At 43.2% G+C, this 27,786-nt stretch overlaps 1 protein-coding gene across 1 annotated transcript in view; it reads left to right on the top strand.

The window, feature by feature from the left end:
* The window catches only part of LOC311243588 (vitamin D3 receptor A), a 270,464-nt gene extending 246,631 nt beyond the window's left edge, over window positions 1-23,833 (top strand). The window contains exons 6-9 of the mRNA XM_084332874.1: window positions 991-1,168; window positions 12,879-13,030; window positions 18,095-18,211; window positions 23,227-23,833. Of these exons, the coding sequence (XP_084189000.1) occupies window positions 991-1,168; window positions 12,879-13,030; window positions 18,095-18,211; window positions 23,227-23,480 (701 nt within the window). The 3' untranslated portion in view covers window positions 23,481-23,833. The remainder of the gene's footprint in view (window positions 1-990; window positions 1,169-12,878; window positions 13,031-18,094; window positions 18,212-23,226) is intronic.
* The last annotated feature ends 3,953 nt before the right edge of the window (window positions 23,834-27,786 follow it).

The following is a 27,786-nucleotide window of genomic DNA, read 5'->3' as shown; positions in this document are numbered from 1 at the left end:
TCTTCACCTCTCCTCTTCTCTGTAATTCATGTAATGCGCAAAATTGATGTAAGATGTTTTTTTCTCTCTCCCTTTCTTGTTAGTTTGCACCAAACTAATGGGGAATAATTTCCTTGGTGAAGGTCTAAGGTCTTAGCACATGTTATTACGTTATTTTAGTTAAGGAGACAGTGTGTAGGTGTCTTATTCTATCCTGCTGGATATTTATTATTTTATCATGCCTGCATGTTGGATATTTATTATTGTATACTGCCTCCACGTTGGATATTTATTATTTTATACTGCCTGTATGTTGGATATTAATTATTTTATACTGCCTGCATGTTGTTGCACATGGTTCAACATCCTGTGAGTCAGACCACTGACATGCTGCACATGGTTCAACATCCTGTGAGTCAGACTACTGATATGCTGCACATGGTTCAACATCCTGTGAGTCAGACTACTGATATGCTGCACATGGTTCAACATCATGTGAGTCAGACTACTGACATGTTGCACATGGTTCAACATCCTGTGAGTCAGACTACTGACATGTTGCACATGGTTCAACATCCTGTGAGTCAGACTACTGACATGTTGCACATGGTTCAACATCCTGTGAGTCAGACTACTGACATGTTGCACATGGTTCAACATCCTCTTGAGTCAGTTTTGGGTTTTATTGTTGGGAGGGGGGGGGGGGTGTCTCCAGTACCCTACTTTAACCTGGTTTCAGTCCAATAGTCACAAGGCAAGACTCCAACTGCACAGCTAATCTGTGGCCTGGAGACTTTCTACCCCTGTGATTGCTTGTTTCTGGGTATTTTGATGGGCTGTGTGTGGTAATTATCTCTCTCTCTCTCTCTCTCTCTCTCTCTCTCTCTCTCTCTCTCTCTCTCTCTCTCTCTCTCTCTCTCTCTCTCTCTGACACTCTCTCTCTCTCTGTCTATCTCTCCCTCTCATCCTCCCCTCTATCTCTCTTTCTCTCTCTCCCCCTCCTTCCAACAGAGTCGGTGGACACCAAACTGAACTTCAACAGCCTGCTGATGATGTACCAGGAGAGTGCTGGCAGTCCAGACTCCAGCGAGGAAGACACTAAGCTCTCCATGCTGCCCCACCTGGCCGACCTGGTGTCCTACAGCATCCAGAAGGTCATCGGCTTCGCCAAGATGATCCCCGGCTTCAGGTGTGTGGGGTTCCACCCAGTAGCACTGGGCCAATTTATTCTCTTTATATGGGATCATATTGTGATGAAATCATGATATTGAGGTATTGCAATACACAATTATGTTGTTTAAATTGATAATAACAAGCGCATATTAACTCACATTTCTCTAAATTGATAATAACAAGTACATATTAACTCTAATGTCTCTAATTGTATAATAACAAGCACATATTAACTCAAATTTGATCTTGACTATTTGAGGGAATGTCATTTGAAAATTGCAGTTTTTGGTTTTATGTCAGACTCTATATATTACCACACAGTCCAATGAGATAAAACCTGAATATGATGGCTTGGATATGCAGATAACTAGCCATGACACTGAGGCAAGGGAGCACGGTTGGGGTTTGTGGTCTGAGTTCATGGTAAGTCCATGCCATGTACTCGTGTGGGCATATTGGTAATTGGGATACAATGCATATTAACAACTCACCTCCTCTATGACCTTAGCAGGGATATTAGATAACTATCCAGGATATTAATATGTATGTGAACTCAGTGGCATACAAGGGATCATAAATCTATGCAAATCGCCCTGATGTCTCGGCAGTGATGGATACTTTCCATCTGTGCACCACACAGGATGGATGTATGTCTGTCTGTATAAGGTAACTCTTACCATGTGTCAAAGTCAAAGTAAATTGTCTGCGCAATAAGAGGAGACGTAAGGGAACAGCTGGGGTTTCATAGGTCAGTGATAAGAGGAGACATAATAGGAACAGCTGGGGTTTCATAGGGCTGTGATAAGAGGAGACATAATAGGAACAGCTGGGGTTTCATAGGGCAGTGATAAGAGATTTGGAGGGTTGCGAAAAGATAAATAAATACAATAATAATAATAATAATAATTCATTACATTTATATAGCGCTCTTCTAGACACTCAAAGCGCTCCCCACAATGTAGGGTGGAAATTGCCTCCTTCACCACCACTGGTAGCACCCAACCTTGGGCTATGCAGGCTCAAGGGCACCAGGCACACATCACACTACACAATGGAAGAAAAGAAAACATTTCATGCAAAGTATTCTGTATTCTGTATGACAACTAATAAAGAAACTTGAATGGCTGAACGTCTCAGGAGACAGGAATTGATATCAGCCAATTAAGGGGAAGGGATGATTAGGTGGCCTTGATGTCAGAGACCTGATTGGGAATTTGGCCAGGAACGTCGGGGAACCTTTTTGCGATAGGCGTCCTGGGTTCTTTAACAACCGAGATTCAGCCAGAACCTTGGTTTAGCGTATCATCCGAAGGACGGTACTCGCAGCTATACTGTGTCCCTATCACCGTAATCATCATCTGTCTGCTTGAGAAAATACCATGTTCTGCAATAAAAATTATTGAAGTGAGATGAACAGACTGAACTTTATTTTATTAGATAAAACATGTTGACAAAGTTTTACTTTGCAGTTGAAAAAAGGTAATAAATTAAATTTGATTAAAAAAAATAAAAAAAAATATCTGTTATGATGAATTGAAAATGGGGGACCCTGATGTAAACAAGACGAAAGTCTTTCTCTGGTCTGCATCCCCTTAACAATTGTGTGTATTGAGCTGTACTGTATTGTACCCATTCTGCAATCTGTTAATACAATTTGCAATCAATCAATCTGTTATGCTTAACACGCAGTACTATTAACTTTACTTAATTTCTAAGATTATATATCATTTAGTTATTTTTATGTGTGATCTAAAGATAAACAAAGGGTTTTAAAAGTGTTATATTTATCTTCTCTTATAGTACCAGAGAGAAGCTGAGGAGAATCAACCAGCAACAAAAGCAAAATCTATTAAAAAAAATATATATATTTATCTTTTTTTTGCTTCTTTTTTTTTACATTTTAAGATTGAACCTTTTCCCCCGTGGTATCGAAAATGGTATCGAATATCGATACTTTTCAAGGTATCGTATCGAAGTTCGCAATTCCAGTATCGTGACAACACTAACACACAGATGCACACTCATTCATACATGCACACACGCTCACAAAGCAAGCCCCCCAGCACCGCCCCAGCAGAGCCCCCTCCTCCGCCTGTGGGTTTTCTTTTTTTTTGATCCACTTTTTCTCCCATTTTTCCATATTTTCTCCCATCCCAATTTCGTATCATCCAATTCAACCCTCCCCTGTCACGAACGCTGTTTCTTGCCTCCCACAAGCCGGCTGCAATGTGGACTAAGTCATACATAGCACAAGTCCCCTCCGGTACTTGAGGTAACAGCAGTCGCATCTTTTCACCTGCGCAGCTCGATCTCTCAGTGTCGAGGAGTAACGCGTGGGAGGCTCACGCTGCCCCAGACACTTCCTGATTCTACTGCGCAGGCGCACCAACCGACCTGTAGGAGTCGCTTGTTCACAACGTTCGATCCCCACCCTTCAGTTTTCCCTCCCCGTAATACGGCCAATGTGTATTACTGCGGACGACCAGCCAAACTGAAAAACAATGTGGAGAGCTGGATTCGAACACGCGAATCCTAGCGTCTCCACACTGGTGGCGAGTGCCTTGCCCACTACACCACCTAGCCGCCCACCTCCGCCTGTGGGTTTTCATGGTGTGTTGTCTGTGTTGTGTAAGAGGAGACGCGAGTGAAACACAAACATCCTCTTCCAAGAAAGACGCCAGGACACAGCACATGGAGTCTGGACGTATATAAACACATCAAGTTATGCGCGCGCACACACACAGTGCATATAATCACAGGACCTGCTGGAAAAACAACATTCTGCGGGTTACATATGCATACTGTTTCTTTTTTTAAAGGTAGAATCTGTAATGCCGTCAAACAGCGACCACTAGGCAAAAAATAAGCCCAGCTTGGTATTTACTTTTTTCTCGTCATTGAGACAGAGCATTTTAGAGAGAGAGGCTGGCGGGAAGGGATCCCAGGCTGGAAGCAGACGTCTTAACCGCTGCATCATCCCAAGGGCAACGACATCATCCATATCGTTGCTCCTGGTGATTTGTTTATTTATTTATCAAAGTTTTATTTTAATTGGGAATAACAGAGAATGTTATGCCTACTTAAAACAAGGTTTAGCGATACGAGGTGAAAACAATGTATGTGTGTGCGATTGTTAGTATGTTAATATTCCTATACGTTCCTACTCTTCCCCTGACCTTTCCTATTGTGGGCTAAGGGTAGACTTTCTTCTAAAAGAATTGGAACGCAGCCCAGACTGTGGTGGATGCAGCATCGGGACGTTTAAAGACGGTGGGTGGGGCTGGGGCACAGAATCCCACATACTTGTAGTGTTTGTTCATCATAGTAGTCAATCGTAGTAAGGTAACAACTCGATGATCGGGAACAGAGATGGTCGCTGAGCGCAATAAATCTCCAGTGTTGTCTATGTTGACAGAACAAACCCACGCTTGTGATTTAACCCTGGTGTTCCTGTTTCTGTGACTCACTCAGTGTTCTGGTGGAACCACAGCATTAGTGGGTTTCTAAAACAATGAAGCCATAACCAGGGATTAAAGCGCTCCATCTTGAGATGGATTTCCGTCAATTTGATTCGGAGTCGTGACGGATTTTCCGTCAATTGGCTACCTGGTATAATATGATTTGTAGCCAATCAGCAGCTTCAAACATGAGGAAAAAGGGAATTTTTTTCTGCCGCGCCAAGCAGAGTCATTGGTGTTCATCAGGCTGCTAAACGAACAATGAACACTACACAACAACAACCATCAAACGCACATAGCACACACATCCACACGCACACACTCACTTTAAACAAACACACTGTAGCACCCACTCCACACACTTTATAGCACACACTCACTTTAAACAAACACACTGTAGCACCCACTCCCCACACTTTATATTTATTGATGAAGGATTGCACTGCAACTCGTACACCTTACTGTAAATTGTACCTAAATTGTACCTCATCCCATTTCTGCTTTGCACTATATAGAACTGTACATTAGTACACTGCATAGTATTGTATATTATATGGTAACTCAGTTACGTCTATTCTGCATCGAACATTGTACATATGTCTATACTGAACACTGTGACCTCATTTTCTACTTCTAAATTACATGCTATACTATGTTATTTGATACTACAGACGCAGCGCTCAAAAATCAAACCAATTCTGCTGCTTGTCTGCTGCTTGTCTACTGCTTGTTGCCACTTAAGTCTAGTACTCAGGTGTTAATTTTCCGGGGCTGGTGGCTGGATGAACAAAGGGAGTGTACTTAACTTAAGTGCTTCCCCAGGGAGGGGGTCGGGGGCTACTGCCCTCAGACCCCCAAAATAATTTGTATATGGGCAGTCTGACTTGGGGTACTGACCATATATTAGTGTTGCAATGCATGATAAGTAAACAGTGAAAAAAGCTAAGAAATCCGATGGGGCTGGGACATTTGGGACGAATAAAAATGTAAGATGAAAATCTGCCCAGCCTGTGGGAGGAAGTGGAGGTGTGAAATCTGGCCCGGTCAAGAACAATAGGAGTCACACAATCAGTTTGGAGTGCAGTGGTGGAGGAGTGGTAGAGGAGCAGTAGAGGTTTGAGTTTTGAGCGCTGTATCTGTATCTTGTCTAGCACAGTCTCTGGAGCGTAACAGTAAGAAGCATTTTGTATGAAAGTATTCTGTACTTCTGTATGACAACTATTAAAAAGAAACTTGTTTGGGTGTGCGGACTGATATTGACAAACAATAATGGACACAGGCCACGCAGCGACTCGAGAGACTTATCCCTCGAGAGGGATTACGCTAATAGTTCGTCGTCGGAAATGTATAATAATCGCAAGATACTTTCAGACAGTGTTGGATCTAACTAAATGGATTTATGGACGGAATTGACTTTACCATAAATCATAGGCTGATATACGCTACATTCTCTTTAAACATATAAATGTTACAGGACAAAAGTAATAGATTTAATCACTTTTATTCTTTTAAACTTGGTCTGATCGACCTTCAGCATACATAGACAATGAACAGGCAGGTAGATCCAGTAGCAGAAACGCATTCACATCATTAGGCTATGTCAGAAAACACATGTGCACAAATCCTGCATTAGGCCTACTTTAGCGGACAAACCCCAAACCAAACAAAACGTATTTCTCACGCGTTGATCTACCTCTGCTCTCTCTTTCCACGGTTAAATGTGGCAGAGATATATAAGAGATATATCTTTACACTGTTTATTTATTTGATAGTATTTTTATTATGTCCTTTTATCGCGCTGTATAGACAGCGTGAGCCCACGCACCTGCGTATTGTAAATGCCAGTGTTGGAGCTGTGCTGGCCAGCGGGGCTCCACACTCCCGACCGAGGCGCACACACAAATACCTCCCGCGCATACAGGAGACAAACGACGTCTAACTTGCCTGCCAATACACAACGTTCTAAAAAGTGAAATGAAACGAAATCGGTTTGCCTTTAATGTAACCGCAGCCTAAGGAATGCCGCTTACCTTACCGTCCACCTCTGCCGAGCATTCTTCTCGCCAATGTCCAGTCAGTGGTGGCTGGCGACTTCAATAAGGCAAACCTAAAGAAGGTTATGCCGAACCTCTACCAGCATATTACATGCTCCCCCAGGGGAGGGAACACTTTGGACCATTGCTATACTCCATTTAAGCAAGGGCTCTCCCGTTCCCTCCGTTAAGCAAGGGCTATCCCGTTCCCTCCGTTTGGGAAGTCTGATCACGACACCATTTTCCTGATGCTCTGATATAAACATGAGCATGTGAAGCGGTGGTGACGCGAGAACTGACGCGGTGGTCCAAGCAATCGGAGGCCACGTTACAGGACGCACTGGATGACGACGACTGGGACATGTTCCAATCAAGTTCCAGCGAGGTCGGTGAGTTCGCCGATACTGTTGTTAGCTTCATAGCAACGCTAGCTAACAGTATCGTCCCCACGAAGACGATTCAGGTTTTTCCGAACCAGACAACTCCATCCGAGTCGCCCCGAATGCTCACACTGCTGCTTATAACTCGGGCCGCGCATCTGGAAATATGGACGAGTACAAGGCGGCAGCATACAATATGCGCAAGGCGGTGAAGGCTGCAAAACGGAGATATGGGAACAGGCTGGAGACACAGATGGATCAGAACGACACGGGGGGCTTATGGCGGGGACTACGGACGATAACTGACTACAAGGTCAGCCCCTCCTCGATCGTGAGTGCTGACTCCTCCCTAGTGAACAAGCTCAACTCCTTTTATGTGTGGTTTGGGTTGGGCGGTGGACTTTCTGACCGACAGGCCCCAGGTGGTCAGGGTGGGTGGACACACCTCCAACTCAATCACCCTGAGCATTGGGTCCCCCCAGGGCTGTGTCCTCAGCCCCCTGCTGTATTCACTGTACACACATGACTGTGTGGCCAAGTTCAGCTCCAACTCCATAGTGAAGTTTGCGGACGACATGATGGTGGTGGGCCTGATCTCTGACAACGACGAGAAGGCCTACCGGGAGGAGGTTGATGTTGATGATAACAGCCTGCTCCTGAACATTGGTAAGACCAAGGAGCTGATTGTGGATTTTAGGAGAATACAGCAGGGGACACACATGCCACTGTGGATAAATGGGGATATCGTAGACAGGGTGAGCAGGTTTAAGTACCTGGGAGTCCACATCACAGAGGACCTGACATGGACAACACACACAGACACTGTGTTAAAAAATGCGAAGCAGCGCCTCTACGACCTGAGACAACTCAGGAAATTCAATGTATCAGGGAAGATACTCCAGTCCTTGTACTGTGGAGTGGGCTGTGGAGAGCATCCTGACTGGGAACATCACTGCCTGGTTTGGCAACTGCACTGCAGGAAGGCTCTGCAGAGAGTAGTGCGCTCAGCAGAGCGTACTACGGGTATTGCACTACCACTTGTACAACAGGAGGTGCAAATCCAGAGCCTGCAGAATAATGAAGGACCCTCACCACCCCAACTATAGCCTGGTCTGCTATGGGCCCCCCAGGGCTGTGTTCTGAGTCCCCTCCTCTACTCCCTGTACACACACGACTGTGTGGCTCAGCGGAGTAGCAATACAATCATCAAATTTGCTGACGACACAGTGGTGGTGGGCCTGATCTCTGCCAACGACGAGAGGGCCTACCTGGAAGAGGTCAAGGTCCTGGCGGGATGGTGCCAGGAAAACAGCCTCTCCCTGAACGTCAGCAAAACAAAGGAGATGATTGTGGACTTCAGGAGGTCGGGGGTCAAGGACTACAGCCCCCTCAGCATCGACGGGGCACCGGTTGAGAGAGTCAACAGCTTTAAGTACCTCGGAGCCTACATATCCGAGGACTTGACATGGACCACACACATTGACAGTGTTGTGAAGAAGGCACGACAACGCCTCTACTTCCTCAGGCGCCTAAGGAAGTTCCAAGTCAGTCAGAAGATCCTTAAGAACTTCTACTCATGTACAATAGAGAGCATCTTGACCGGCAACATCACCTCCTGGTTTGGGAATAGCACTGCACAAGACCGAAGCAGACTACAAAGAGTGACACGTTCAGCCGAACGCACAATTGGAGGGGGGCTCCCCACCCTCCAGAACATTTACAACAAGCGTTGCAAGGGCAAGGCTAAGAGAATCATTAAAGACTCCAGTCACCCGAACAACAGGCTCTTTGAACTGCTGCGGTCAGGCAAGCGATACCGGAGTCTCAAGGCGAGCACAGAAAGACTCAGAAGAAGCTTCTATCCCCAGGCCATCAGGCTGCTAAACGAACAATGAATGAACACTACACAACAACAACCACCAAACGCACATAGCACACACATCCACACGCACACACTCCCTTTAAACAAACACACTGTAGCACCCACTCCACACACTTTATAGCACACACCCACTTTAAACAAACACACTGTAGCACCCACTCCCCACACTTTATATTTATTGATGAAGGATTGCACTACAACTCGTACACCTTACTGTAAATTGTACCTAAATTGTACCTCATCCCATTTCTGCTTTGCACTAGATAGTACTGTACATTAGTACACTGCATAGTATTGTATATTATATGGTAACTCAGAACATTGTACATATGTCTATACCGAACACTGTGACCTCATTTTCTTCTTCTAAATTACATGCTATATTATGTTATTTGATACTATCTTGTCTAGCACAGTCTCTGGAGCGTAACAGTAAGAAGCATTTTGTATGAAAGTATTCTGTACTTCTGTATGACAACTATTAAAGAACTTGAACTTGAACTTGGTCAAGCTGCTGCGGTCAGGCAAGCGCCTCTGCATACATCCTGCAAGAACAGAGAGACTCAGACTCAGCTTCTTCCCCCAGGCCATCAGAACACTGAACACTGATCTGTCGACACACAAGCACACATGAACATACACACACACACACACACACATCCTCACTTGCACTCTCACACACAAACACACTACAAAAAAGGGCATGGCCACCTTCATTTCACTACATGTCTGGATGTGTATGTGACAAATAAATCTCTTGAATCTTGAATCTAATACAGTAGTCTAGTCATGTACACCAGAGCGATGGATACATCAGGTTCTCTGTTATGTTGGTGTCATACTTAGTATCTGGCTGTTAACATGGATCAGCTGAGGGAGGGAGGGTCTGTGTGTATATAGGGAGTGAGAACGCTGTGTGTGTGTGTGTGTGTTGTGTGTGTGTGTGTGTGTGTGTGTGTGTGTGTGTGTGTGTGAGAGAGAGAGAGAGAAAACGTCACGCCACCTGTTTCTCTCAGCCTCAGCGAGTGCCATCTCTTGTCTGTCTATTGTCAGCCCTTTCGCAAAACGGACCTCCAACTCTTTCCATGCTGCCATGTGGGTATTGTGCTCATGGCTATCCTCATGGATCTTAGGCAAGTCCTTTAACCCTTCCCTATTCAGCTTGTACAGTCTCTTAGCAAACATTTAGCAGCAGAAGCAGTGCAAGCTAGCTTCTTTAGATTTGTTCTCTTTTGACTAAGACTTAAATGGTCGTGTTGACACCTTCTGCCGTCCTTTTGTTTTGGAAGGGGCAGGGGGAGTGCGCGATGGTGCTGTGGCTCTGTGTTGTGAGCTGGGCTCTTCTGAGGTGGAGGGGGCAGGGGGAGTGCTCTGAGGTGGAGGGGGCAGGGGGAGTGCTGTGTGTGTGTGTGTGTGTGTGTGTGTGTGTGTGTGTGTGTGTGTGTGTGTGTGTGTGTGTGTGTGTGTGTGTGTGTGTGTGTGTGTGTGTGTGTGTGTGTGTGTGTGTGTGTGTGTGTGTGTGTGTGTGTGTGTGTGTGTGTGTGTGTGTGTGTGAGAGAGAGAACGTCACGCCACCTGTTTCTCTCAGCCTCAACGAGTGCCATTTCTTGTCTGTCTATTGTCAGCCCTTTCGCAAAACGGACCTCCAACTCTTTCCATGCTGCCATGTGGGTATTGTGCTCCTGGCTATCCTCATGGATCTGCGTGTGCACTCTGAAGCGGACACACTAGTGATGCACGATATATCGGCCGCCGATATAATATGGCCGTTTTTTTACACATCGGTATCGGTCCGATATCAAGATAGGTCCGATATTTTTTTACATGTTTTGGCCTTAAAGGGGAACTCCACTTTTTTGGAAATTAGCTTATTTAACATCTTCCCTGGAGTTAGACAAGAAGATGCATACCTTTTTTGTCTCTGTGCGTGCATTTTAGCTTTGGGAATAGACGCTCCGTTAGCATAGCTTAGCTTCATCACTGGAAGTGAGGCAGGACAGTAGCCTTACAGTGTATTGCAAGGTCTGACATTGACCAAACTTGATATGCATGACCTTGGGCTCTAGGTCAACTCCTGAAAAGGGGGTCAATGTCAGACCTTGCAATCAAAAGTTAGGGGGCGCACTGAAATTATGGCAAGGGTTATTAGCCCCCTAACTTTTGATTGCAAAGTCTGACATTGACCCCCTTTTCAGGAGTTGACCTAGAGCCCACCAAGGTCATGCATATCAAGTTTGGTCAATGTCAGACCTTGCAATACACTGTAAGGCACTGTAAGGCTACTGTCCTGCCTCACTTCCAGTGATGAAGCTAAGCTATGCTAACGGAGCGTCTATTCCCAAAGCTAAAATGCACGCACAGAGACAAAAAAGGTATGCATCTTCTTGTCTAACTCCAGGGAAGATGTTAAATAAGCTAATTTCCAAAAAAAGTGGAGTTCCCCTTTAAATGGTTTAAAAATATCAGTCATTTCTGAAAATAAGTTACAAAAGTAAAAAAAAAAAAAAAAAAAAAAAAAAATGCGTTTTGGAAAATAGCTCTTTATTTGATTATCATACAAAAGTGTTTTCTCTACAGAGATATCGACATCGGTAAATATTGGTATCGGCCAGAACAGCAATATTAATATCGGTATCGGCCACAATTTTCACATCGGTGCATCACTAGGACACACACAGCACGCAGCAGCAGGGCTGCGGACTTCCGTCTCCGTAGCAACCATCAAATGTGTCCAAATGTGACAGTGCTGGAAAAACAGCCAACGTTGATGCAACGCTTCCACACACACACACACCATGCTGACACGCGTGCATTCATACACACACCACACACACACACACACACACACACACACACACACACACACACACACTCACACAAACTCAAAGACTCAAACACACTAACATACACACTTCCTCAATCACTCACACATACTCACTCACTGGTTCTCACACACACATATGTCCTCAATCATTAATTTACTCACTCACCTACACACACACACACACACACACACACACACACACCTGCACACAACCATGCACAAGCACACACACACACACACTTCCTTCCATACAGTGGTGTGGGTGGAGGAATAACTAAGGGCAATATTTTGGCATTCAGAGCCAACAGCCATTCTGTCTCCTTGTGGTTCAATCTCTGAATCTGGTCCGTGTGTAAAGCTGTGTTCTAAGGTGACAGAACGCTGGCTTCAGAAACACATCTCAGCAGGTTTGTCAGACCAAAGTCAAAACAAAGCATGGAATTGGCTTAAGTTATCACAGTTAAAGGGGAATTCCACCCATTTAAAAAAAAGTCTGCAACCTACAGATCCACAATAAATAAAGCATCTACAATATGTGTGTGTGTCTTGTTGTTGTTTTGTTGTACTGTACTTGTGTAGTGCAATGACCAGTGTTTCCCATTAATGACCTAGACTGTGGCAGCCCGCCACAGTCTAATTTGTCCCGCCAGCGGCCACAGTTTTATAATGAACCAAAAAAGAAACATTTAAGAAGAAAAAAATTATAATAAGAAAAATAAATGTGTTTTAATATAAAGTTTGCCAATAGGGATGTATCAGTAGTATTGGCAGTGGTAGTAGTCGTAATAGTAATCCAATATATTTTTTTATTTTCTAAAAAACGTTCAACACAGGTAACCACTTTTGCTTCATTTCTTTGATGGCTCAAATGTATGCTCTAGACTAGTCGATTTTGTGTTTTGAGCACAAAGTTCATCATAGATCTAGCCTCTTTATTTTGCTCTCAAAGTGCACCAGATTGATGCATTTAACTTTAAAATGTACCAAAAAGGTTCCCGAGGTTCACCCACCACAGTCTCACAAAATCCTGTGGGAAACACTGAATGACAATACATTTTAATCTAATCTACTGTGTGTGTGTGTGTGTGTGTGTGTGTGTGTGTGTGTGTGTGTGTGTGTGTGTGTGTGCGTGTGCGTGTGTGTGAGCAGGGAGCTGACGGCAGAGGACCAGATCGCGCTGCTGAAGTCCAGCGCCATAGAGATCATCATGCTGCGTTCCAACCAGTCCTTCAGTCTGGAGGACATGTCCTGGAGCTGCGGGGGACCGGACTTCAAATACTGCATCACAGACGTCACCAAGGGTCAGTGAGGGAGGGAGGGACACACACACACACACACCGACATGGACATTTACATTTTACATTTACATTTAGTCATTTAGCTGACGCTTTTATCCAAAGCGACTTACAAGTTCTGTACGACAAGTCATCAGGAAGGGCACAACTCTATCAGCTGAGTAACAATGTTCATCAAAGTGTTGCGTGTTACAGTGTAGGTTAGTTTAGTGCATGACAGTAAGGTTATTAAGGTTAGATATTTGTATTTTTTTTTTTTATTATTTTTTTTATTATTTCAGATAATGGTTGAAGAAGTGCGTCTTTAGTGGACGGCGGAAGATTGGACAGGTTTCGGCTGTCCTAACTGGGGTGGGTAGTTCATTCCACCATTGTGGGGCAAGGACCGAGAATAGGCGACTTCTCTTTGATGACCCTCCCGGGGCTTGGATAGGAGTAGGTCTGAGGCGGCCAGAAGATGCAGAGCGTAGGGGTCTTGAGGGTGTGTAGTTAGAGACCATTGACCGGAGGTAGGCGGGAGCGGTTCCCTTTGCCGCACGGTAAGCCAGGTCGAGGGCCTTGAAGCGGATACGTGCAGCAATGGGGAGCCAGTGCAGGTCCCTAAGAAGTGGGGTGACATGGGCCAACTTCGGTAGGTTTGAGATCAGGCGGGCCGCTGCGTTCTGAATGAGTTGAAGAGGCTTGGTGGCAGTGGCCAGGAGGCCAGCGAGCAGTAGGGATGGGTACCGAATTCGGTACTTTTGAGGTACCGAACCGAAACACGTCGGTACTACCGAGTATCGAATCAAGTGAGATACAAAAAAAATAAAAATTACTTTTTTTTTTCTTTTTTTTTTTTCCCCTTTTTTCTTTTCATGTCAACGTTCACACGCACAATATATGCTTACCTAGGATTTGACTTGATTCAACAACAAAGCAGTCGGAGCAATGGCAAGCCGAAAACTGTCGAAATTGTAGTTATTTGAAGTTTGGATAATTTTTTTCACGACTGAGGTAGGTAAATTAAATTTCTTGAGACTAAAGTACCGAAAAAAGGTACCGTTGGGTACCGGTATCGATTCACAGGTACCGGTATCGGTTCAAATGTGAAAGGTACCCATCCCTAGCGAGCAGTGCGTTGCAGTAGTCGAGGCGGGAGATGACTGTTGATTGGACGAGGAGTTGGCGGATCCTTCTGACGTTGCTCAGGAGGAATCTGCAGGTTCTGGTTGTCGCTGCGATGTGAGCAGAGAAGTTCAACTGGTTGTCGAGGACAACACCAAGGTTCTTGGCGGTCGGGGACGCGGTCACAGCTGCATTCTCAACTGTGATGGAAAGGTCGGTCAGGGGGGAGGATTTGGCCGGCAAGTGGAGCAATTCTGTTTTACTTAGGTTCAGTTTGAGGTGGTTGGTCGTCATCCAGGCGGAGATGTCGGACAGACAGGCCGAGATCCGCTCAGAGACGTGGATATCTGAGGGAGGGAAGGAGAGGAAGAGTTGAGTATCATCGGCATAACAATGATACGAGAAGCCATGAGACGTGATAATGTTACCCAGTGATTTAGTGTAGAGGGAGAAGAGAAGGGGTCCTAGGACCGAGCCCTGGGGGACACTTGTCCGCAGGGGGCGGGTGGCCGACAGGGTCCCTCTCCATGACACTTTGTAGGAGCGGTCATTGAGGTATGATGTCAGCGGTGATACGCATATGTCTGTCTCAAGGCTAGACCTGCATGTATCAACAAATGCACATGTTGGTGAATTTATGACTGTGTGCCATTATTACTATCAATGTAATAATTGTGGAATATTACTATAATGAGCTGTATGTGTATGAACCAAGCATCCTTTGTGAAGCACTTTGGTTGACAAGTGTCATGTTTAAATGTGCTATATAAATAAATTTGATTGATTGATTGATTGATTGAGCCATGTCAGCGCAGAGCCACACATGCATAGACGCTTGGTGTAGTCGCACATTGCCTGCCAGCTCTGAGAGAGAGAGAGAGAGAGAGAGAGAGAGAGAGAGACTTTGTATACAAGAGAGAATGAGCTCTGTCTAAAGAATACACATGAGAGAGATGGAGAGATGGAGAGAGAAAGAACATGTGCACAGATCTTGGGGGGAGAGTGTGACTTGTCATCAGTAATGTCATCAGGTTGGTTATGCAGACACACACACACACACACGGACAAGGAGCCACTTCAAGTATTGTATCATGATGAAGGCTCAAGTACCCTGGACCCTCACATGGACACCATGCATAAACACAGAGGACCAGATTCACAACAAGCTCAATTACAACTTGGCGTTTTTTAGTATCAGTTGATTACTTTCAATGCATTAATTGCATGATAGGCTTGCCTTAATTGTGATTAATGTAAAAACAAATGTAAAAGATTTGCAAAAACGCATCTGTAGGTACTGTGGAAAATAATCATAAGTACTTATGGGTCACAGCAATCTTCAATAACGTTGAACGCTCATCCATTCTGTGAATACATTTGTTCTCTTTTTTTTTTTAATATGTTTTTATTGTTTTTTTTCCCTTTTTACACAAACGACAAAAAGACATTGAAATTGAAAGATTGACATTGAATAACGAATAAAAAAATGTAATAATAAGAATAAGAATTACAAAAATATAAAGCAACACAAACAGGCACGAAGTATTCTGTGTAGAGGCCCATGGCTTACATCTCTGATGGATAACAAGAATGCAAAAAATAAAATAAAAATCTTTCTTTTTATAAACAATAAATCTTTAAATAAATGTAACTCACATCTTGGGTACGTAATACAGATACACTAATTAAATAAATGAAAATGCAATAAACTCACATCTTGGGTACGTAATACAGTAATACAGATACACTACAGATACACTAATTAAATAAATGATAAATGAAAATACAATAATCTGGTCCTCTGTGTTTATGCATGGTGTCCATGTGAGGGTCCAGGGTACTTGAGCCTTCATCATGATACAATACTTGAAGTGGCTCCTTGTCCGTGTGTGTGTGTGTGTGTCTGCATAACCAACCTGATAACATTACTGATGACAAGTCACACTCTCCCCCCAAGATCTGTGCACATGTTCTTTCTCTCTCTTTCTCTCTCATGTGTATTCTTTAGACAGAGCTAATTCTCTCTTGTATACAAAGTCTCTATTTCTCTCTCTCTTTAAAAAAAAATACACACATACACACACATTCACACACACAAGCTTCATCTAAGTCCTTAACTACTGGGAGTGGCTGGGGTGGGATCTAGCATCCATTTGTTCTCTAACGAACTAACTAACTAACTACCTAATGATAGCATGATTACTATCAGCAAGCGTAGCGTAGCTGTACCTGTGTACCTAATACTTGTTGCTTCACTGGGAAAGACTGTCCATCACTGCATCGTTTATATATGGTTCATAATGTGTGGTATTCACTAAAGGTTTAGGGTTCATAATGCGTAGTATTCACTTAAGGGTTAGAGTTCATAATATGTGGTATTCACTTAAGGGTTAGGGTTCATAATACATAGTAATCACTTAATGATTAGGGTTCCTAATGCATGGTATTCACCAAAGGGTTAGGGTTCATAATGTGGTATTAGTGCTACACTGTAACAACCCTAATGTCAATTTGGTAATGGGATATCTGCTTGAGCAGAGTGTCCAGCTGAAGATTATGATTAACCTTGATAAGGAATATTCTTTTTCCATGAAAACACCTGAGATTTCACACCTTTAACCTTTGGCTTTATTATCTAAACGGTCTGCTTTAACAGTTGCAAAAAAAAAAACCTGTGACCAACTGGTGCGTTTGTGTGCCTTGCTTCCCACTGTGACCAGAAGGCAGGTTCCCTGCGCTGATTAGATATGTAATTAGCTGCTGCCTTTGTGAATCAAACATATGTATGAGCGCACACTGCAGATGCATGGCATGCTGCCACCACCTCACAGTCTGCCCTGCACTGCTGCTCTCAGTGAGTGTGTCTGTCAGTCTCATACACTCACACGCCGCTGCTCTCAGTGAGTGTGTCTGTCAGTCTCATACACTCACACGCCGCTGCTCTCAGTGAGTGTGTCTGTCAGTCTCATACACTCACAAGTTGTAAATTCTGATCCATTCACAGCCAGAGCTTTGACAATTCTTACTCATCGATCAAGAGCCCTTTCAACTGGATACACATTTTAAATGCTTTATTTGAAACCACCAATTAAATTAAAACTGTGCCAAGGCACTCACACACACACACACACACACACACACACACACTCACACACTCACACACACACACACACACACACACACACACACACAGAAAGACAGACAGACAGACAGACAGACAGACAGACAGACAGACAGACAGACAGACAGACAGACAGACAGACAGACAGACAGACAGACAGACAGACAGACAGACAGACAGACAGACAGACAGACAGACAGACAGACAGACAGACAGACAGACAGACAGACAGACAGACAGACAGACAGACAGACAGACAGACAGACAGACAGACAGACAGACAGACACAGGGCAGAAGCAGATCATTATTTTGCACTATAGCCAATTATACACAGTCCTGCCTAGACCATCCAGTCGCATGCAGATTTGTGTGAAAGTAATCCTCTAGTGAAAACATGTAGGTGGCTCTTTTTAAAATGTGGGGATATGCTGGTTTGGAATCAAACTCTTCAAATACAGCTTACGTAAAACAGGGGAGTGATGCTTAGGGCATAATATGGTAATCAGCACTTAGTGGCTGCCAGCAAGAAATACATTTAACCCAAAAAAAAACATAAGTCACGGCACTCAATTTTCACTTAATCTGCCATTAATCAAGTCGGCAAATATATACCAAACAATTTATGATTGAAGATTAAAGTAGTGTTCATGTGTGCCTGGTGTCTGGCAGCCATTGAGCCTGCATAGCCCAAGGTTGGGTGCTGCACAGTGGTGGTGAGGGGGACAATTTCCACCCTACTGTACATTGTAAATCAATTTGAGTGTCCAGAAAAGCACTGTATAAATTCAATGATTATTCATTCATTACTTCATTCATTCATTCAATATGTTGTTCTCCTCTATAGCGGGTCATACCTTGGATTTGTTGGAGCCTCTGGTCAAATTCCAGGTTGGTCTGAAAAAACTCAACCTGCACGAGGAGGAACACGTACTGCTCATGGCCATCTGTCTGCTCTCCCCAGGTAATCCTACTCTTTATACTATACTACTACTATATATATATATATATATATATATGTCTGCTCTCCCCAGGTAATCCTACTCTTTATACTATACTACTACTATATATATATATATATGTCTGCTCTCCCCAGGTAATCCTACTCTTTATACTATACTACTACTATATATATATATATATATGTCTGCTCTCCCCAGGTAATCCTACTCTTTATACTATACTACTATATATATATATATATATATATATATATGTCTGCTCTCCCCAGGTAATCCTACTCTTTATACTATACTACTACTATATATATATATATATATATGTCTGCTCTCCCCAGGTAATCCTGCTCTTTATACTATACTACTACTATATATATATATATATATATATATATATATATATATATATATATATATATATATATAGATATATATATGTCTGCTCTCCCCAGGTAATCCTGCTCTTTATACTATACTACTATATATATATATATATATATATATATATATATATATATATATATATATATATATATATATATATATATATATATATAGATATATATATGTCTGCTCTCCCCAGGTAATCCTACTATTTATACTATACTACTACTATATATATATATATATATATATATATATGTCTGCTCTCCCCAGGTAATCCTACTCTTTATACTATACTACTACTATATATATATATATATGTCTGCTCTCCCCAGGTAATCCTACTCTTTATACTATACTACTACTATATATATATATATATATATATGTCTGCTCTCCCCAGGTAATCCTACTCTTTATACTATACTTGTAACTGAGGGGTACAATTCCCTGACTGTATTGATAAGTATGGTATCATTAAACCACTACCGCTTTATGTACTTTAATTACTGGCCATACAGTACACGATATCTAAGTATGATGAACACTTTCCCACATATGAAATCAGGTCCACACAAAGGTAATAGTCAAATATTTAATATATAGCAAAGGGTACATATAATAGTTACTTATTACATTTATGATTTGAATTGAATGCTCTTGTAAGGCAAATGAGTACTCGTATGCAAATCAACACTGAATGTCCAATCTCTGGTTACACAGGAAGCAAGTATACAACCTGGCTCTTAGGGAATTATAGCGATGGTCACTTAATGATTATAGCTGGATAATATACTGAAGGGGTCCCGCCGGTTGTAAGCCAGTAGGGGGGGGTAGGAGAGCCGTCGGCTGTATCCCGTCTGGTCAACGATTTCTAGGGAGAGTCCAGGTACAGAACACAGTGCCCGTAGAACCTTGATCCGCAGATGAATACACTTGGGCTCTCTTGTAGACGATAGCTGTAGCTGTCGCTGTCGGTCCACAACAAAGAAGAAGCGAGGCGACCTCAGTCTGGTCTGAGCGCCGTCTCACCTTGGCTCCTCTCGGGGTAAATCCAACACTCACCGGTGTTGGCGATTATCCGCTCCACAAATCAAAGCACCAAAGCAAATAGATATTCCATGCCGTATAGGGCTCAGCAGTCGTCGGGGTAGGTAATCCAATGTGCAGGTCCACTCGTCCTCGCCTAGAACTCCTCGGATGAAAGCACCACGCGTGGTCTGCCCAACCTGGTTAAGACTCTAGATAACGCGAGGAAGCGATGGGGGTGCTGCTCACTTTAGAGCTCTAACCGTACGATGCACCATACATAATAGACTATTATTACTTAATAGAAATACGGTGCCAAACTCTGGCAATTCAGCTATTAATTCGCACGAGGTCTCAATGCTATTCTAAGGCCAAACCGGCCATACTACACCGCACGCGGTATCGTGGGGTGAGGCTTCACGTCTTGTTACTTAGTTGGGTAGAAGGGTAAAGGACTAAGAGGAATTCTACATTTCTTGCGCCATATTTATATGCACAGTGGACAAGTAGTGCCGCTCTGCTTTCGGTAGCCGTATTCCTGCGCGGAGCTGAGGCTAGTAAGGGCATGTCTCGTCGGTACCTTTGAACTTGAACGCCAGGGGCTTGTCCCTGGCGCCTGGTCCTTTTGTCCAATAAGAGAATGAACTATTATGGGCTGTAGTAGAATAAAGGGATATTCCGTGTATATGTACAAGGAATATACAAGGGATATCAAACGATATACAAATACTATTAAATATATATCCATAAATAAATATATATATTCGGTTTAATCTGATCCTTCACAACAATACTACTACTATATATATATATATATATATATATATATATATATGTCTGCTCTCCCCAGGTAATCCTACTCTTTATACTATACTACTACTATATATATATATATATATATATGTCTGCTCTCCCCAGGTAATCCTACTCTTTATACTATACTACTACTATATATATATATATATATATATATATATATATATATGTCTGCTCTCCCCAGGTAATCCTACTCTTTATACTATACTACTATATATATATATATATGTCTGCTCTCCCCAGGTAATCCTACTCTTTATACTATACTACTACTATATATATATATATATATATATATATATATATATATATATATATATATATATATATATATATATATATATATATATATATATATATATATATATATGTCTGCTCTCCCCAGGTAATCCTACTCTTTATACTATACTACTACTATATATATATATATATGTCTGCTCTCCCCAGGTAATCCTACTCTTTATACTATACTACTACTATATATATATATATATATATATATATATGTCTGCTCTCCCCAGGTAATCCTACTATTTATACTATACTACTACTATATATATATATATATGTCTGCTCTCCCCAGGTAATCCTACTATTTATACTATACTACTACTATATATCTGCCTGCTCCCCCCAGGTAATACTATGACTTATACTGCTGCTGCTGCTACTACTACTATTATACTACTACTATACTACTACAACTACTACTACTACATCTACTACTATACTACTACTACACTACTACTACTACTACTACTACTACTACTACTACTACTACTACTACCTCTATTACTACTAAATTAATTCTTAATTGGCTTAATCATGTTGATTTGTTGAAATTTTTCAAGAAATGCATTCAGCATGGGAAAAAGCAAAAAGTCTTGGTCGACTAAGAACAAAGTGACCAATTAAAGGGGAACAACACCTAAATTAAGAATACAAATAATATGTTATTTCCATGGTCTAGGAAAGCTCCATCAATATTTGTGAACATCTGCTACTCTCACAAAGCCAGAAACCAGAGAAGTAAGACGCAAACATGTGATGTCATCAAATATAGTCTGGATTCTGGAGCTGCTCAATAGACACTGAATGGGAGACTGATTTTGTGGACCCATAGAATGTTTTTTATGCCCAAATGAGCTTTATTGTATTATAGTGTTCTGAAACTGAAAATGTACCCATATACTCAGAACATTCCCCCTGGGTGCTCTCAGTGTCTCCTATATAACACTTTCCAAATGCTTTGTCTATGGAGCAGCTCCAGACTTTGTACTTGACACATTTAGAGTTTTAGCACTCTATTACTTGGATTTGGGAGAGCGCTGTCATGTTTACTAATATTTCTGGACTGACCATACTGTAGGAATAACATGTAGCCTATGGATTTTGAAAATGGGAGTAGTGCCCCTTGAATTGACTACTGGACCACATATGGGGCACAATGGCACATACTGCTAATGGCCCTCTGTCTGATGTCTTGTGTGAAGCATGGGTCCTGTGTGTGTGTGTGTGTGGGTGGGTGGGTATGGATAATTTAGCAAAAATCTGGTTACTGATTACTGTATAATTAATTAGCTGAAGCCTGTATTTGATATTATGTGGGTGTACACATGTCTGTCTATTAGTGAGGTTGTTCTTCACGAAGCTAAGAGGATAAGAGACTAACCTTGTTGACTCTTGCCCTCTCTCTCTCTCCAACCCCATAACACCCTTCTCTCCCTTCTTCCCTTTCCTCCTCTTTTCTCATGTTTTCCCTCCTTTCCTCCCCTAATATATGTCATTATTTTCTCTCCTCTCCCCTCCTCCTTCCACCTTTTCATCCTCACTCTCTCTCCCTCTCTCCTGGATGTGCCTAGAGATAAACAGGCAGACCTGTGACCAATAGGCCCTGCGCGTGTGTGGGACGTGTGTATGTGTAACTATTAGGGATATGAGGACTGTGTCTATGTGTAACTATTAGGGATATGAGGACTGTGTGTATGTGTAACTATTAGGGATATGAGGACTGTGTATATGTGTAACTATTAGGGATATGAGGACTGTGTGTATGTGTAACTATTAGGGATATGAGGACTGTGTATATGTGTAACTATTAGGGATATGAGGACTGTGTGTATGTGTAACTATTAGGGATATGAGGACTGTGTGTATGTGTAACTATTAGGGATATGAGGACTGTGTGTACGTGTAACTATTAGGGATATGAGGACTGTGTGTACGTGTAACTATTAGGGATATGAGGACTGTGTCTATGTGTAACTATTAGGAATATGAGGACTGTGTGTACGTGTAACTATTAGGGATATGAGGACTGTGTGTATGTGTAACTATTAGGGATATGAGGACTGTGTGTACGTGTAACTATTAGGAATATGAGGACTGTGTCTATGTGTAACTATTAGGGATAGGAAAACATATTAACATCTGCAATAAATATATATATACAACATCTGTTTTATCTAATAAGTTCACCTCATAATAATTCCAATAATTTGTAGTAATGCAGTAATTGCAGTAAAATGGGATATAAGGTATATATAAAAAAAAAAGTAAAAATAAATATGTATTTTAAATAAATATTGATACTTGGCGTCACTGTATCTATATAATATTGGCACACAAAATATTGCAATATATGATATATTGCTGTATGAATTTCTTCCCCACCCATATTGTGTACATTGATAATGTGGTAATCATCTGCCCTCTTCTTCTCATCCCTCATTCGTTCCTCCCTCTCATCCCTTGTTCCTCCTTCCCCCCCCCCCCCCCCCCCCCCCCGCAGATCGCCCTGGGGTCCAGGACCACGCACGGATCGAGCAGCTCCAGGACCGCCTGTCGGAGGTGCTGCAGGCCTACATCAGGGTGAACCACCCCGGCGGGCGCCTCCTCTATGCCAGGATGATCCAGAAGCTGGCGGACCTGCGCAGCCTGAACGAGGAACACTCCAAGCAGTACCGCTCGCTGTCCTTCCAGCCCGAGCACAGCATGCAGCTCACACCGCTGGTCCTGGAGGTGTTCGGCAGCGAGGTGTCCTAGCACCGAGGCAGACGACATGACTACCGGACGACATCACACTAAAACAACCAACCCCCCCCAACCCCCAATCCTCTGGATCTTACCCCCCAACCAGCCCCAGAATCTATGTTAACCAACCACCCTACTCCCCTTGGTCGTGTGGTGGAGAAAAGATGGATAGATGAGACAGATAAATAAATAGATAGTGACCTTCACCTCTCCTCCCTTTTGGCATCTTACCCCTTGACCCCTTTGAGCGTCGGATATCTGCACTTTTCGAAATCCGGACGGAACACCTGAATATTTAGGCTTCTGATTTTCCAGATGGAACAGCTGAATAGTTTGGCTTATGGATCTCTGGACGGAATACTAGAATATTTGGAACTTCTGGATTTCTGGAAAACCTTGGATGTTTCTGGCCTTTGGAATTCCAGATGGAGCGACTGAAGGAATATCCCAGTTCTGGATTTGACTAAATTCCCGGATGTATCCAGACAATTCTGTTTGTCAATGTGTCCACAACACCTGGATATCTGGATTTCTGCACATTAGGAAAATAAATCCTCTAATCCTCCCTGTCTTCGCCCTTCCTACCCTTTCCATTCCTCTGGGTGGAGGAATGGATGCAACCACTGCACCCCTCCTCCCCTCTCATACTCTGCTCATCCCTCCAACACTCACTTCATCACAATGAAAGACTGGAGGAGGGCAGAGGAGTGGAGGAACGAGGCAGCCGAGGATTAGCTCAAGGATGAAAGAAAGAAGAGGAGTATATGGGTTTGGATGGATGGAGGAGGGAGGGAGGGAGGGAGGGAGGGAGGGAGGGAGGGAGGGAGGGAGGGAAGGCATGAAGGAGGGGTGGAGGCAGGTTGCTACGGTTGGAATTTCCTGTTTGCAAAATGGAATTTCAAACCAACAAGAATGTATGTATAATTCTATATTAGGGCTGCAACTAACAACTATTTTGATAATCGATTCATCTGTTGATAATTACTTAAATGTATCTGATAAATAGGAAAAAAGAAGCTACATTTTATTTCCAGCATTTTATTGAAAACGTATTCCTCGTCTTGTACAATGCTCCTTCAAACAGCTTGCAAATTGATGGCTATGACTAATGTAAACGTATGCTGATACATCAAGAGTACAAAGTATAGGTTTTTATATGTTCTCAAAACAAAAACAAAGGTCTGAAGGGAGCTGAACGGTTAAAATAACAAAAAAAAACATAAAACTGTGTTTGCTGTACATCAGATGACTTCAACAACAGTCCATGGAGGTAGAACTCGACTATGGAGGTAGTTCTGCAGGAACATACACACTCACTCACTCTACAGGAACTTTGCATTGCAATGCTAAAAAAACTTTAGCATGTCCACATGCTCTGGGCATAGCTTCCTCTTTTCTTGGAAGCTATGTTGCTTGCTTACAGTGAAGAGGGGCTCAGTTAGCGTTGAGGTGTCAGGGGTGCATACATACAGGGCTGTACACTGCGACGAGATTATCACAAATTGCCCCTTAATTTGGCCCGTGTGAGTGGTAAATAATATTTGGGGGCAACCTTGCGAGTAGTGATTTCAACCCTTCATTCGCATTTCACTCCTAAATAATAAAAAAAAAAAAGTAAAACATTAGCCTACAACCAGGGCTGCACAGTGCGATAATGTTGCGGTGCTATGAAAAAATCTGTCGGCAATGAATGAATTTACTGCGATAGCCTGTGTGGGGAAAAAAAGATTTGCGTGTGAAGTGAATCTGGGTCACGCTATATACTTGGTAGTTGTAGTCTATCGTGCGATTAAATACCATGTCCTTGTCTGCGTAGAGTCCATACATCCAACACCAAATCCCATAATTCCTAGCGAACAATTCTAATCGAAACTGAATGTGAACTTCCTTTCAATACATTTAAGCCGCTAATTTTGCTCTGCAAGAAGAACGCAGCGGATATCAGTCCATCTTATGACAACCACGTCCGATGTGGAGAGATGATAAGAGACCATAGCCGATTAAATTAAGTCGGATCTGGCAGTGATGATTACAATGACGGGGACACACTTCTAACGTTCAGCCATGCATTAGGTGAGTAGCCCACTATTAGGACGTTTCAATACTGTCTACTTACATTAAAAAAATGTAATGTACATTAAAAAGCTTAGCGTACAGCCCTGACATAGGACTTTGTGAACCTGGCCACGGTGGGCATATCTATTCCCGTTAGCCTTCCACCAATGTAATGGATTTCCTTCTTTGGCAAGGGGCTTCTCTTCAAAGCATGTGAGGACTCAGCCCCCCCCCCCTCCTCTATTCTCTCCTTCACTGCTGGAGTGACTCCAATAAGAGACGGCCATAGAGCAGCAGCGGCCATAGTAACGGTGGAGGTGGCACATGATGGCACTGCTGCTGATCTACCTCCTCCCTTCTCACTTTGGCTGCACATTAAAGACTTGCTCAGGTGTCAGAAACGTCAGCCGTCTGCACCTCGGGGTCCAGCGTGGCAGAGGACAGGATCACTGTGTCCGGTGGCGTGTCTGGGTCCAGAGTGGCAGAGGACAGGGTCACTGTGTCCGGTGGCGTGTCTGGGAAAGTAGTCTCCTGCCGTCGATATTGAAACTGCTCCTGACTGTCACTGCCTCTGACTCGAAGGAAGCACACTGGTGGGTGCGGGCTACTTCAATAGCCCCTTCACAAGTGGAGGTACTACACAGATTTCCATATACTATTTCCCCACTCATAAACACAGTGGCACATTCAAAGGGTGGTGGGCTCCACTGGTCTGCTTTTAAGTAGAGTTTGCCACACACTGCATTGCCGTTACAGGCCACCTTTGCCCACAAGCAGTCAGCTAATAACCATACAGCACTCACTGCTCGTTTGTTGCTGTGGTCCTCTCTGGCGCAGGCATTTTTATTAAAAAAAAAGATTCTACGAGACATCTCACAGCCCCGATCGCTGCGCTCCACGCTCGAGTGCTTCGATGCAAAATCGATGGACTGTTTTGCAAGGTGTGGCCAGTGTAGTGGACAGAGGACCCACCCCCCCGTGCTTCTCCTCCAGTAGGTTTGCCACAGCGACAATATATTGGCACCATTGCAGTGCATAATGACGATAATTGTGCTAGGAGGAATTTCAAACCTGGCTGCCGGCTCCTCCGACCACTCTGCGATGTCGGACCCCATAATGTCTGTCCTCCGGCGGCGGTGTGGTGGTGGTGAGGCCGATCGACTCCAATCGTCTCCAATATAATGGCATGTAACGCCACGGTAGTCTTCAGTGGCTACACTTGTCCATACAGTGGTGAGAGCAATTTGGCTGTCGGTGGCTTTCATGGCATTCCTTGCTGCCTGGAATGTCTCCGGTCCTGGCACTTCCTCTCCATCGGTTTTGGTGAAATGGGGAAGAGTGCAACCAGGGTTAAGGATGTGAATACATTTTCTGAATCTTCCACCGTTGATAGTGTGTGTGTGGCCTCGTATTCAGCATATCCAGGGTAGCGTCTGTCAGAGCGGCGTACGGCTGTGCGTGGGCCATTCGTCCTCGAAACATAGGCACTCGTGTCCAGTTGTTCTCTTTCTGAAGTGAGAGACAATATGAGTATGCATACTAGCGTGACTTACATATAACTCAATGCACGCCTTGTTGTTTTAGTGAATACTTGCTGATGTAAAGGGCAAGTGCAGACAAGGCCTCTGCAATAGAGGGAAGAAAAGTGATTAATTAAATGAGCCATGCACTCAGAATAAAAGGGAAATGTAACTAATATATAATTGATAAATTGCTCAACTTTCTGCTGTGAAGAAATACTAAGGATTCACTTTAGACTCTTGACTAGTAGTTGCATGAAATATTCCAATAACACTTTAACATTAGTGTTAAACTACCATCCACTGTAACAAGTGATTAGGTCTGCTAACGTTAGCTAGACCGCCTCTGTTCTGCCAACATTAGCTAACAAGCTTAGTTGGCCAAAATTGAGCCTCGATCAAGTTGATTTGTCAAACCGGGCCATTCAAGCTAGCTCGCTAGCAAACACCTCGTATGAGACGAACCGGGTGACTACCCGTGGTGAGATTCCTCACTCCAAACTTCAAACTCATTTTAATTTGTGTCTCATTTATTTATCTCACTTTGTTGTTTACTAGGACTTTGTACTAACTTACCGTGCTGCTGCTGAGTCCCCTTCACCCGTGGCTCCAACATGCTTCCTCTTCAGATGCTCATACATCACTGCCAGATCAGCTTTGCACACGTTGCAGCTAACAATCTTCTTGGAAGGCTTTAATGTAACGCGCTCCCAAACGTATGACAACTTCCTCCGCTGTAGCCT

This window comes from Notolepis coatsorum (assembly GCF_963971535.1).
Source record: "Notolepis coatsorum genome assembly, chromosome: 17".
In the NCBI taxonomy this organism is placed as follows: domain Eukaryota; kingdom Metazoa; phylum Chordata; class Actinopteri; order Aulopiformes; family Paralepididae; genus Notolepis; species Notolepis coatsorum.
This window is presented reverse-complemented; position numbering and strand designations above follow the sequence as displayed.